General features: G+C 41.6%; 1 protein-coding gene across 1 annotated transcript; it reads right to left on the bottom strand.

The window, feature by feature from the left end:
• Positions 1-9,303: 9,303 nt before the first annotated feature.
• linc.pou2af1 (lnc RNA pou2af1) lies at positions 9,304-12,050 on the bottom strand. Its single transcript, XM_047339658.1, has 5 exons — positions 12,014-12,050; positions 11,725-11,849; positions 11,372-11,432; positions 10,508-10,872; positions 9,304-9,862 (listed from the first exon to the last, which is right to left on the bottom strand). The coding sequence occupies exons 1-5, from the start codon at positions 12,048-12,050 to the stop codon at positions 9,521-9,523; spliced, it is 930 nt and encodes a 309-aa protein (XP_047195614.1). The 3' UTR covers positions 9,304-9,520.
• Between the last annotated feature and the right edge of the window lie 3,113 nt (positions 12,051-15,163).

The following is a 15,163-nucleotide window of genomic DNA, read 5'->3' as shown; positions in this document are numbered from 1 at the left end:
TCTGAAGTCTGTGTTAACTTTTTCTGCATTAATAACGCTGACGTCACTCCGATATTGTTCTGCACCATCGGACAATTGTGCAGACAGCCAATGTCTGTGAAAGTTTCACTGTTGCATTCAGAATAAAGGCATCTGTGACTATAGGCCAATGTAAAGGTGGACAACACGACAGCTTCCCAAAAGTGAAGCCAAAGCATCTTGATCCCCACCTGTAGTACGCTCCCCTGTGTCTCACTCCACACCCCCAATCTTTTTCATCTTTTGTTATGGTTTCATCCATGACATATTTAAGCCTTGTAATCTTGTTTTAAGAAGCTTAGTGTGTTTTTGAGTCATTCACTTGTATTTTTATATCATTTTGACAAGGTATCACTGTGTCTTTATTGGCCCTATGTTACACAATAAAAATACTATACACTCACACAGACACTTCTTGCAGATCAATAACTAAGTGAACAGTGCTCTGTTGTAATGTTTCCTATAAATGAATAAACACAGTTTTTATAGAGATGAAAAACTGCAATGAAGAAAAAGGATGTTTTCTTTGTCGGCATGCTCAAACATTGAAATCAGCAAATAAAAGCTGATTGAGGTGCGCTGCTGACGCCTGAATGTGGGAGTTTCCTCACACTGATCTGATCTGGGGGATTTCCACAAGCACTGGTTCAGCAGGCGCATTAGGGGAGCTCGCCAACAGGATCTGTGAATATACACACACACACACACACACACACACACACACACACACACACACACACACACACACACACACACACACACACACACACACACACACACACACACACACACACACACACACACACACACACACACACACAGGAGTGAGGGTAAGTTGTAAAATGCTGCCAGGAAGGAAAACACAAAGCCCAGTTCAAGTTTCTAGTTTTCATTTTGTGTGTTTTGTTTAGACTTAGGTGAAACACTCAAGTCAGTCTTTACAGTGCACCGAGCCCGTCAGGCTCCAGAGGTCAAGGACAAATTGTTGCAGAAACTATTCATGGTTCAGCTTTCATAACTAGATAAAACTTGCCATTTTAATGATATACGACACCAGCAGAAAAAAATATATTTGACATACTTTTCCTGCTGCTTCATCAATCTGATGACAAGTCATGACACTGAGCGAAAGCCTAACGGGCCAAGTTTCAGAGTGAAACATGCCCAGAAAGAAAAAAAACCTTGATTGTAAAAGGTATCTCTGAGTTCATTTTGATGTTTTGTGGTTTTGTGTATGACTGGTCTAAATAGGACATTTTCATATCATCCACTTTGATATGAAATAGAAGTGTGTTACTAATCACATTCACTATAATGCGGCGTGCCAAAATCAAACAGAACCTCTATTAAACATTGACAACACCTGTGTTTACCTACCCCACTATTTCATGTCAAAATAGCTGCTGCTGTATTCAAATTATGTGACCCTTAACTGTCATAAAAGTCATCTACATCTCCAAACCAGCATCAAAGGTCCAATGTCAGACTTAGGCGTTGGTACAAAAACGTATTGGAGGGAGCTTCCTGTTGTTTAAAGTGAGATTTGTTCAGATAGAGTGGTTTGAGGAAGTATTCAGGGTTGTAGATTTAATTTTAAATCTTTAATACAGTCTATACTCAATAACTCATCTACCTACTTATTCCACAAACATCTGCCTGTCTGTCTGTCAGTCTGTATGTCTGTATTTGGGAGGTGCAGTGCCGAGTTTGGTCTTATTTGGACATGCGACACGCTCAATATTAATATAATAGTGAGCCCTCTCCCATTCAGTTAGATTGGCCTCTGACTTGTGAAAGGTTGTGTCAATCACAACCATTCCCCCAAAGCATTTTTGTGAACAACCAAGATTTCTCTGGAATCCACTTTCCTGACAGAATTTAAAGAACTCCACGCAAGATTTTATCTCAAAAGAAATAACAACTGTGCACACAGATGCTACATCCCATTGGTCCTTGCTCCGATTGTCGTCAGCCTAACTAACCTGCGTCTGGAGGCATTTTAGTCTGAGATGGTTAGATACGCATTCTTTGAAATCTAAAATGAACTAAAAGGTTCCACATTGATTTACTTTAACAGAGCCTCAGAAATCCTCTGTGGAGAAGGAAAAACCTGCCATAAGGACGACCATTCCAGCACCACATCAATCAAGACTTAATGCCCTTATTATAAAACACCAATGACAGCCTGCTTAGAGTTTGTTAAATAGCATTTAAAGGTCACTAATTAGATACAAATTGAAACCTATGTGCATCATCTGGTCAATACCATCCCAATGGTGAAGCATGGAGATAGCAGCATCATGCTATAGGGGACTGTTTAGTGCTGTGGTAAGGATGAATGCAGAGAGGACAAAAGCTGCTCTGACCTGGGACTGAAGTGATGCCGAAAACAATGACCGGAAGAAAACTGCCAAGACAAAACTCAAGTGACTTCAGGACAAATGTCTGACAGTCTGAGTGACTCAAAGCCAAGACATTTGAGGAGGAGGTTGGAGCGGAGAAGGAAACTGCTGCACATGAAGCTTCCAGCACAGTGACAGTCAGAAGAATGAGGTTATAATAGCTGCATTGTTTATTTGCATGAGCACGACTGGACTACTACAACGATTTTACCTGTTGCAGATGTGCAGACGTCATTTTCTGCAGCAAGAGAAGCTGCTCCAACTTTCAGTTTTACTGCCAATGAAAGTGGTTCAGATAATAAGGTTAAAACTGTTATCTTGTCACGACAATTAAGGCAGGATTACCATTCATGCAAAGCAGGCAGCTTTCCTGGGGGTCCGGGACCCTCGGGCGACAGAAACGCTGCAGGGCCATCACGTTTCAATCAGTTTGTGGTCATATAGGTATAGATGGTAGATGACTAGGAATAGTCAGGTGTATGCACTTTCTAATTGGATTTACTTGCTGTAATAAATCGTACTATTTATAAGTCCATTACTGCCCGTTCAGTCTATTTGATTGAGGGAAAAAATCCTTCTTTTGTGATAAAAAAAACCCTTCTGATCTGAAGTTATTATGAGGCTTTGGCAGACTGAGTTATGTTAATCAAGGTATGTTTAAAAGCTACATCTGTTCAAGATTCCCTCTGAAATCAGTCATTTGCTTTTCCCTGCACAATGTGGTACACATGCATGAATTCTGTTCTGGTTTCTGGATCAGTGATCACCCTCCACTAAAATCAGGGTTTATCTTTGCCCCACGCCCTTAAAAGCGAACTGATAAGGAGATGGTGTTTTGATACATTGACTTAAACTTCACAATAGGCTAGACGGTGTGAGCCACTAATTCCCTGCTTTCTCATAAGACTATCAGAGTCCTATCAAACACCTGAGGGGATGAAACATGTTAACAACAACACACACACACACACACACACACACACACACACACACACACACACACACACACACACACACACACACACACACACACACACACACACACACACACACACACACAAGGCAAGGCAGTTTTATTTATAGGACATTTATAAGGACATTTCATACACAGAGGTAGATTGAAGGTGCTAGATGGAAAATATGTAATTGACTGAGAAAAATAATAAATAAAAACAAATGAAGTAGATAGGACTGTGTAAAATAATAATATCTAAAAAATAGAGTAAAATACAATGATAGCTTGACCTTTTAAAATAGTTTAGTTGAAGGCACTAAAAATGGCAATGGATGTATCATTCCCAAGACCACCAGGCAGTTATTTCCAACACACACACACATAGCTCTGCCAGTCTCGACAATGCTGAAGGAGTGAACGTGGTCCTCAGCAGAATGCAGGCTTGTTTACAGTACGAGATCAGAGTGAGAAGCTGCAGACAGATCAGGTTTGGGTGGATCATATCTTGATCTGTTTGAACTATCCTGGTGTCAGTTAGGAGCCCCACATTCCCCATGGCTTTTAACTTGAATGCCCGAGAGCCCTGAACTCACCCCTGTCTGCAGCAGCTCGCTGTGTGCCTCTCTCGCAGGGGATTACATCTCTCACATTCAGCTTTCGGTTAGGCTCAGGGGTGAAAACTAAAATGATGCTGAAAGATGCTGTTGTCAGCGCTTTATGAGGTTAAAGGGCCACATACAGCAACACTGCAACAGGTTTAGACTGAAAACGATTATGCTGTCAACTCAACTTATGCTACCACTTTCTGGGACAAAACTTGCCTTTAGGAATTCCGTGTTGCATGGAATCTCCAACCAATGTGAGAGCACATTTGGGGTGAAAATTGAGAGCTAATACACTCACTGTATTCATCACACTCTAATTACTCAGTATTCTACCTGAGTCACAACATGAAGATTAACGACTGGCCTATGATGGGCTTTGACCCCAGGGGAACCTTCGCCAGATTTGTGCCCCCTGGCAGCAGCAGCAGCAGCAACAACAGCAGTCTCCACTGTAATGGAGGGGGCTTGTGTCTCCACTCCCTCCGTCTGCCCCCTACCCTGACCACACCGGTGAGTCTGCAGCGTGGGGACACCAGAGATTCACAAAGCTAAAACCTTTTTTCACTATGCTGCCGTTATAACAATAAACAAACTAATTAATAATGATAATCATCAACATCATTGTCTGTGGTTAATTATGGTAGTTAAAGGTCAGGGGTGCACAAGCCTGTTGCAGTGACATCTGATATTTGTTAATGGCTTAGAGATAAGAAAGTGTGACTTTATTCATCAGTGTCTTTTTCACACAAGGTGATTTTTCTATGGTGTAAAGAAACATTTTGTATGTAACTTCTATGAAATGTTTCATTAAAAATGCCCAACCGTTAAAGGAGAATATATTCACATGTGTTTTTCTTTCAATCACGACAGCAATGAAAGTCTGATGTTGATTTTGTAGTGTCTCTTTTTCTGTTTGACTTTGTTTTAGATAGATGGATAAATCCACGGCCCTGGATCTGCGGACGATAAGGCATAGGGACTCTGGGGAAGAAGTCAAGTCAGTAACAGGTATTGATGAGATATGAATTTCTTTGATGTGATATGGAGGGAGAAGAGGAAAGAGAAGCTGGGAAGAGAAGCTCCATGTATCATGTGTCCCCCAACATTTTAGACCTATAGCAGCATAACTAAGGGCAGGTCTAAGACAAGCCTGGACCGGCTCTAACTATAAGCTTTATCAAAAAGGAAGGTTTTAAGCCTACTCTTAAACGTGCAGATGGTGTCTGCCTCCCGAACTGAAAGTGGGAGATGATTCCACAGGAGAGGAGCTTGATAGCTGAAAGCTCTGGCTCCTACTCTACTTTTAGAGACTTTAGGGACGACAAGTGAGCCTGAATTCTGGGAGCGCAGTGCTCTAGTGGGTTGATAAGGTACTATCAGCTCTTTAAGGTATAATGGTGCCATATTATTAAGGGCCTTGTAGGTGAGGAGGAGAATTTTTAATTCTAATCTAGATTTAACAGGAAGCCAGTGTAGCGAAGCTAATACTGGAGAAATGTGGTCTCTTTTCCTGGTTCTTGTCAGGACACGTGCTGCGGCATTTTGGACAAGCTGCAGAGTCTTTAACGACATACTGCTGGAGCCTGATATTAAGGAATTATAATAATCAAGTCTGGATGTAACAAAGGCGTGGACTAGTTTTTCTGCATCTTTTTGAGAAAGGACATGTCTGATTTTTGAGATATTACGCAAGTGAAAGAAGGCGGTCCTAGAAATTTGTTTTCAGTGAGAATTAAAGGATAAATCAGGATCGAAGATCACTCCCAAGTTCCTGACTGTTTCATTGGAAGCAAGGGCAATGTCGTCTAGCGCAGCTATATCATTAGATAATGTATCTCTAATGTGTTTATGGCCAAGTATTAGAACCTCTGTTTTATCTGAATTTAATAAGAGAAAATTGCGGGTTATCCAGGTTTTTATATCCTTAAAGCATTCTTGCAGTTTAGTTAATTGATAACACTGTTCTGGTTTTATTGACGAGTATAACTGGGGGTCATCCGCATAGCGGTGGAAATTTACAGAGTGTGTCCTGATAATGTTTCCTAGTGGAAGCATATATAATGAGAATAAAATTGGGCCGAGCACAGAACCCTGTGGAACACTGTGGTTCACTTTGATGCGCATAGATAATTCATCGTTAAATTGCACGAATTGGAATCGATCTGAAAAATAGGATTAAAACCAGTTTAGGGCGGTTCCTTTAATGCAAATTAACTGTTCTAGTCTCTGTAATAAAATTTGATGGTCAATAGTGTCAAATCTATCTGTCGATCTAGCAACACTCCATCAGGTTTAGACTGAAAACAATGATGTTGCCAACTTAGGTGAAGATCAGGTTTTCACAAGTAGGTTCGATAAATACGTCAGGAAAAACTGCCTATGTTAAAAATTGTGCATGAAAGTTATGCTTTCACTTTCTGAGACAAGACTGACCTTTATTCATTCAACAATAGCAAAGAGAGCTAATACACTCACTGTATTCATCACACTCTAATTACTCAGTATTCTACCTGAGTCACAACATGCAGATTAACGACTGGCCTATGATGGGCTTTGACCCCAGGGGAACCTTCGCCAGATTTGTGCCCCCTGGCAGCAGCAGCAGCAGCAACAACAGCAGCCTCCACTGTAATGGAGGGGGCTTGTGTCTCCACTCCCTCCGTCTGCCCCCTACCCTGACCACACCGGTGAGTCTGCAGCGTGGGGACACCAGAGATTCACAAAGCTAAAACCTTTTTTCACTATGCTGCCGTTATAACAATAAACAAGGGAATTAATAATGATAATCATCAACATCATTATCAATGGTTAATTATGGTAGTTAAAGGGGAGTGATGCACAAGCCTGTTGCAGTGACATCTGATATTTGTTAATGGCTTAGAGATAAGAAAGTGTGACTTTATTCATGAGTGTCTTTTTCCAACAAGGTGATTTTTCTATGGTGTAAAGAAACATTTTGTATGTAACTTCTGTAAAATGTTTCATTAAAAACGCCCAACAGTTAAAGGAGAATAAATTCACATATGTTTTTCTTTCAATCACGACAGCAATGAAAGACTGATGTTGATTTTCTAGTGTCTCTTTTTTTTGTTTGACTTTGTTTGAGAGAAAGCCATCCATGACCCTCAGAAGATAAACGATGGATGGATGGATAGATGGATGGATGAATAACTGGATGGAAGGATGGACCGATGGATGGATGGATGGACGGACGGACGGATGGATAGATGGATGGATGAATGGATGGAAGGATGAACGGACATTCATAATGACATCACAAAAAAGAGGGGAACAAAAATAAAGTGAGGGTACAGAGATAACTGTTGCCCTGTATACTATACAACAAATAAAATTAAGTGGCAAATGAAAATCAAATCAAATAATTAATATACAAATGAGCAAACAGGCATAACTGACAAAATATTCAACAGTTACTGAAACATAGTAGCCGGCATTATTTAACAAACCGATAAAGATTAGTCAATTCCTTTACATTACATTACATTACATTACATTTAGCTGACGCTTTTATCCAAAGCCACTTACAAAAAGTGCATTCAACCATGAGAGTACAAACCCAGAACAACAAGAATCAAGAAAGTACAATTTTCTGTTAACATGGGAATACATGAGTGAATATTTTTCATGTAACAGTAATTGAATGCTGCAGTAACTAATATATTTATAATAGCAGCTCACTGTGTGAGGCATATGTGTTTGTTTGTTCTCACAAGAGATTGTTAAATTGGGGTTAAAATCTGCTGAAAGTGCTAAAATATGATCCTCGGTTGCACGTGAAACCGTGTTTCAGTTTGTCATTGATAGAAAAGGACACACTGAGACTTGCCGCTCTCACTGTTATGTATTGCCTTTAGGACATGTATGATTGACACAAACCCCTGAATCCAGTGTAATGTCAGAAAGCAGGATGAGGATCTCAGAGACATCGGGGCCATGGAGTTGTCTTATCCTCTCAGGTGGAAAGTAGCAGGTGTTTGAGAGTCTCTGATAAATCGATACAATAATTTTTTAATATTAAACAGTCACAGCACAATCCCACCCAGTTTAGATGTCGCTGACAAGCCACCAACCATACATTTTTCACTTAAAATATACATTTATTTATTTAACTGTTCAGTTATATTTTCTTTATGTATCACTCTAAATGGTTTGTTCTCAGACTTTTTAAAGTTTTATTATGTTTAGTTATTTTTGCTGAAAAACAGGACATTTGTGATTAAGAAAGTACAGAAGTTGCTCCAAATCTTTTCTTCAGGTCATTAAATTGCTTTAAACACATCACAAACCAGTGAGTTCACATCGTCTTCCCATATTGAGCATATTAAATCTCATTGAACAGCTTTCTTCTTTTTATCTGAGTAAAGTTTCCACCTTTGTGGAGACAGTTGTCATATAGGTGCATTTGCAACTATTAAAGCAATCAGAGAGGTGCCTGTGGGAGCCGGTTTACTCATTACAGTTTACATTTTACTCGAAGAATCCAAGAAACCTTCACAGTCACATGATCACAGCTCAGGTCAGTGATTAAATTGTATTTGCATAGTGCTAAATCATAACATTCATAATCTCGAGGCACTTTACAAAGTAAGGTCTAGACCTTTAAATTTAGAGAGAAACCCAACAGCTCCTACAATTAAGCAAAAATGTCCCCTGTAGCTCAATCTGCTGAGACACGTGACCGACATGTGCTCGTTACATAAGCTGAAGAGAAGTGCTGCAGCTCTCTGTGGTGAATGTCATACGTGTTGTATGTTTTCATGCCCTGCTCTGTGATTCAGTTATGTAGCCTCTTGTTCTTGGTGTGGACACTGTGCATGGAAATACACCAAATGAAGCTTTTTGAGCATTTTTCCAAAATTACACGCGATGCTTATACTGACTTGTTGCTGACTACATCATGTCAGTGTGTTCCCCTCGTCGACAGGTACTGTACCAGTGGACTTTTCCCCCCCACAGGTTAAATGTGACACGATTCCTTTGCTTCAGTGCACAGTTTTACAGCTAAGCTCAGCCCCACCTCACCTTTATGGACTGTGATTCTACTCCCCTCCCACATTGTGGCTTCTATGATTTAAAGGAGACATTTTGCAGCATAGATGATAACACAAGAGTAATAATAATAAGCATAACAAATAATAATAAATAACATAATATAGGAGTTGTTGAGCAGGAACAGACACTTCTGAATGTAAAAAATAACACTGACCCTGACACAGCATCACTCATCCCTACTCTTAATCTGCTTTTGACTTTATCCTTTATTTTAAGTGTGAATGCTTAACAAGTGAACATGAGCACGTTGGTGAGTTCAACACATTTTTTATTCAGTACAGCAACAAGTTGTGTGTAGAAAAATAAATCGAAGTGTCGTAAAAAACAGTATTTGATACAAAAATATCAGCCTTTCAATCTATTCAGCATTCATCATATTCACTCCATCACAGCACAAGCCCGTAAGAGCACACTGAAGAGAATCATATTTACAGCAAGAAGACAAAACCATACTGCAGACGCTCTCATCATAGTACATTGTAGCACATCTCAGGGATCTGCAAATCCCTCATTAAATAGTTCTCCTCCACGGTGCAAGTGTATGGATAGTCTGTGGGGTTGTGGTAAGGCGTGTATTCGGGAGCAGAGAAGCTCTCCTGCTGACCTGGCCAACAGTGGGGCAGGCAGTAACAGTCCTGGAGGTTGCAGTGCTGGTAGTGCTCTGAGGCGAAGCCGTGGTGGCTGGACTCCATCCTGGTGGGCGAGTCGTAGCAGGAGGAGGAGGAGGAGGAGAAAGAGTCCTGCGGCGAGTAGCTGTTGTGATCCACGGGGCTGCAGAGCTTCCGTGACTCTGGCGGGGAGCCGGGAGCCTGAAAGAGAAGAAGACGTGCAGGATGGTGAGGATTATATTTTGCATGAGTTTGCAATGTCATGCATGTCATGTGATGGACAACGAAACTGACAGTAGAGGCCACAGGCTCAAGCAGGGACGCCTGTGTTTTTCTTTTATCAATTATTCCTTTATTAAAGATATTGAAATAATTATGATCCTCAGGTGAGATGTACATATCTAAAATGACTCAATTCAGGTTTCTGTAAGTATTTTGTTACATTTAATATGCATTTGATTAGTGACAGATCTGATTAGAAGCAAAACAAAAGTAATGACTATCTACGCCAGGCCTGTATTACAGAGTCACACAATTAGACATTTTTTTAGATGTATCATTGTAAGATGTTTACCATTTCAATTAGTGTATTTCTGTGTTTTTAAAATGTGTCTGTCTTTCTTTTTTGCAGTTTCAATTGCAGTGCAGCCCTTAATTGTTGTCACCTACACATTGAGATTTAATTGCAAGGAGTAGTAGTGGTTGTTTGTTTAGCTGCTCAGATAAGACCCCAGAGATAAGTACTCCAGGTCAAATCTGATTAATAACTGATTACTACTCCTTATAAACACTGTTTTTGTTTTTTTTATTCGTGGAGTTTTGTCAGCGTCTGTGGGAGAAACGTACCATCCCATGCCCATAATGGTCGGCCTCTGGGGTGAGTCCATAATGCCACTGCAGCGAAAGGGAGTGAGAGGGAGGCAGGCAGGAGTCGTAGCCGCCGCCACCGATGTTGTTGCAGTTGCTGTAGTTGCTGTTGTTGTTCATGACGCTGCTGCTGCTGTCACTGTAGCAGGTGCTGGGATACGCCATGTCCCCAGCCTGCTTCTGGATTTGGTTAAATGCGTCGTCCTGCATCTGGATGCTGCACGAGCTGTCAGGAACCTGGAACTGGGCGGTGCGCAGCTGGAGAGCTCGCGCGCCACAGCTGCTCGGCTCAGCTGGAGTGATGGGCGGAGGGGGGTCCACATAGCGAGCTGACGGATTTACGTCTGAAAGGAAAATTGTGCGTAAATATCCAGAGAGTAAACAAAACGTTGAGGTGTATGGCCTATATGATGGACTGCGGGTTCAGCACAACATCCACGGCATATATCCCAATCTACACATCTGGCAGACATACAGATGCGTTCCAAAGTTTTAGGAGGTGCATTTCAAAATAAAATGTTATATTGTTTTTGGGAGAATAAATGGCCACGAGTGCATTCGAATAAGCTGCACGCGTCTCTGTGGGGAGATCAGACCACGGGAAGACATTTAAATAGACCTTCAAGACCAGAGAGAACGACATGGCTCCAGCAGCCAATGCGTTTGAAGAGGTGCACGACTGCATGCAAATTTGGACTTTCCAATTTGTTGGCTACATTCTAAAAATGGGCGCATGTGTCTGCTGTAGGTCAGGGTGGAGCCACGTGCGGCTGCAGATCTGTAACTTAAATGGCCTTTTTTTCAGCCCTGCACTTTTACTCTTGCTGCCACGAGGGAACTTACTTGCAAAAGTGGTCGCGCAAAGATCCTGGAGATCCAAGCAGCCCTGGGATATCTGTCCAATCTGTCCATCAGGAGGAAGAGGAGGGAGACAACTTTATTAGATATTTTGATCAGGACAATTGGCTTTGAATGAACTCAGACTCCGTGTGTTTGTCAGAATGTGCGTGATTATATGTCAGTCATTTACAGGCACCGTTTATTGTATTATCTCCTGCTTTGTAAAAAAAAAAAAAGAGAGAGAGAGAGAGAGAGAGAGCGAGGGAGAGAGAGAGAGAGAGAGAGAGAGAGAGAGAGAGAGAGAGAGAGAGAGAAGGGGTGAGGTGTGTGGGGTGTGTGTGGGGGGGGGGGTTTACCGGTCTCAGCTTTTTGCTGTTGGCCTCCCGGGCTCTGTGCCTCTGCAGCAGCTCTTTGACCGTGGTCTTCACGCGGACGCCCTGGTACACCCTCGGCTTATCTGGATGAAGAGAACAGCATGCCGCTCATGTTTACTAAGCAGCAGACAATAAGAGACCTCGGCTCCTCTCCACCACTGCTCAGCCCCTCCTCCCTCTGCAGCACGCAATCTGTTTTCTCCCCTTCAGACTGAAAACACGAAAATAAAATGTCGTCTATTTATCCCCCCCATGTCACCAACACGTTCACCTTTTAACTTCTTTCCCTCCTCTACACTTGCAGCCATGACTACGTTGCTCTATTTTCCCCCTAATAAACCGACTTTATATGTGGGGGAAATGTCGGCAACAGACACACAGCATGTTATAATAAACAATATATTGTTAAAACCATATGTGGCGCTTCGATGTCTAAATTCGTGTCGGAATATTTGGTGGGTAAAAGCGCATTGCCAGTGCCCAGTGCGCGCTGTGGCTCCGGCTACTTTTTGACCGCTTGTCCCTGCCGGAGCCCCCCTGGTGCTCCCGGCCAGCGCTCGCTCTTTACGGCAGCGCTCCGCGTGTCCTGTTACGCCGTCAGCCGAGTAGTCTGCTGCGCCCGGAGTGTGTTCACGATCCACCCGGTCCCGACAAGGAAACAAAGGAAAAGCGGCACAAAATGCGAAACCGTAAGTGTACGTTCCTGATCATAAACGCAGATCTGAGAGATTTGAATGGAGAGCTTGTAAAACCTGGACCGATCTCGGGGTTGAAATGTGTGTGGGATCGTTTGTGAAATTTGGACAAAAGCGCCGCCAAAGTAAGAACGCACAAAGACAGGGCGAGCAAAGAGTCCGGGGTAAAGCGATCGGAGGCTAAAACGTTAAACTTGTCTCTGTTAACACATCGAAGCTGAATCTGGGGTAAAGTTGTGCGCAAGAGTCGATTCTGAAGTAAAGTTGGAAACGTTTAAACCCGGTGCCGCGGCGATCCATTAAAAAAGACAGTCCTGCTCTTTACGCATAGCCCATGTCACTCCGTGCGGAGTCTTTTGGTTACAAATAGTATTTTGTGCTTCGCATCGACCACGTTGTTGTGGTTTTGTGGGGGGGGGGAAATCGGAGAACGATTTCAGCCTTATGTTGTTTATCAACTAAAAACTCAAACCCTTACCCTAATTCTCTGGAACTTTATTCAAATCACCCCTGCCCCCCTCTCTGGATATTTGACTAAAATACTGTGGTTCTTATACGGGTAATTGACTATTATTCCTATAGGTGAATCTTGATTAAGGAAACGTAGAGAACGCCTCGCATAGGTGCGCGTAATTTAGACCCAAAGGCGTCATTTAAAGCGCCCAGGAGTGGCGAGCCGTTTTGAAAAAGGCGATTTGATAAGAGACGAAGCCTCCGCTGCGGAACCTCATCTGATAAATATTCATACATCTAAACGCTACTTCGTGGTTTTCCTTAAATGTGGCAAATAGTGGGCCAAATTTACGGCGCAGACACATCCCACTTCAACGCGGTTACTTATAACCTCCTGTTACGCAGAAGCGACTCAGGTATAAACGGCTGAAATGTCAGTTCCACAAGTAACTAATGTTTAATTAAAAACAAACCCGCTGAAAAGAGCATGCACATGCCCTGACGTGTGCTAATAGACGGCGATCATGAGAATGAAACATACATGAATCTATAACAGTTGGTAAAGCAGTAGAGGAGTGTTTGAGTGAGAATAGCGGACGCTCCTGATCCGCCCAAAACAAGCAGGAGACATGTGGCATTAAACTGCAAACTTTAATCCACTGAAGTTTATTTATCTGCTGGACATTCTTTATAAATAACGACAATCTGCTATTAAATCTACATCTGCAATAACAAAATAAACCCCACTCATCTTCACGTGCGACTCTGCATTACTTTTAATTTTGCCACTAAACATTAAATTGTTCTCTTTTGTCTTTTCTGCCCCATACAGGAGAAAAAGCAACTAAAAAGTGATATCCAGATGAAAATCCGAGTTGAAAACTCACCAGACATGATGTAAGAGATCAGGAGAAACTCTCTGGAGAAGACCTATGGGGCTCCACAACGTCCTTTTCTGCCTCAGCAAAATGGCCAAGAACGAAATTTGTGCAAAAGTATTAAAAAATCTCGACACAAATGTCTTACAACAGAGCCAGAGCTTACAACAATATTGTAATATAGCTGTGGACATATTATTTTGTGATTTTCTCCCTCCATGCCTACTATTTAAAACCCCTAGAACTCATTGATTTGACAATGATTTGATTGCGCGTTACTTTCAATTTGAATATTCAGAGGCAACGGAGTTTTATCGATTTTTCACTAAAATTCACTACGCATGGACATTGTATAAGCCCCACTTTAATGTAATATATCAGAATTACACACTTTGACGGAAAAGAAACCATACTTTTATTCATTTTATCCTCCTTTTGCAATAACAGTGCATCACACCCCCTCATTAAGCACTACAGCACTGGGTGCACTTGCGCAGCTTTAGGACCGCAAGTGCACTTATATCCGCGACCATACGCTTATTTAGGCCACCCTACGTGGCGAGAATATTTAGAAACATAATTTTAAACTTTATTTCAGAGAAAAACGCATAAAAGTAGGGGAAAAGTGGGCGTGGCAAAGGGCAGTAGCCATCTTTGGCACTGCAGGCCCTCAGCTCCACTACAGCAAGTGCTCTGTGCGCACTCACCTGCTGAGGGCAGCGGGGGGACAAGTTCGGTGCGTCCCCAGCTTGTCCCCAGCCCACTATCTTTTAATATCTCTATATAATTATTTAGCACACATTTGTGCAGATTTTCCCCACTTTGTCAGGAGCCCTGTTGATGTATAAAAACAGCTCCTTTATTCAGAACCAAATCACGTTCCACCCAAGTGTCTCACGGTTGATCCAAAGTAAAACATATAAATGTTATAATAATTCATTGAAGGCTGTTTTAAGGACTTTTTGCGTAATTTGGCGCAACATGTAAATGTGATATTAGTAAAAGTAAAAAGATGTATTATATTATTTAGAAGTATCTTTTATTTTTTGTGTCGGTCGCACATGATAAGTGACTAAATGATTAGAAACTATACCAAATAAAAAATATATTTTTATATTTTACATGCGTCATTTTCATCCAGCTGAAAACATCTGGAGCAATTTAGCCTCTCAAGCTGGTTAAAGGTTATTAATCAAATCACTATTTTATTTTATTTTACATCTTAAATTATTAATGTCCACATCTATATTATTCTTATTATTATATTTAGTTGCAGTGGTGACAGTAGTGGTGGTGATAATTTCCCCACTCCAACAAAAAAAAATAATAATTGTCACCAGTGTAAAATGTTAGTGTTTCGCAGGTTTCGCTCTTTGTTTACCTGAGGCACTTTTA

Source organism: Hippoglossus stenolepis, chromosome 4, assembly GCF_022539355.2.
Source record: "Hippoglossus stenolepis isolate QCI-W04-F060 chromosome 4, HSTE1.2, whole genome shotgun sequence".
In the NCBI taxonomy this organism is placed as follows: domain Eukaryota; kingdom Metazoa; phylum Chordata; class Actinopteri; order Pleuronectiformes; family Pleuronectidae; genus Hippoglossus; species Hippoglossus stenolepis.
Note: the sequence above shows the minus strand (reverse complement) of the source record. Positions and strands in the feature narration are given on the sequence as shown.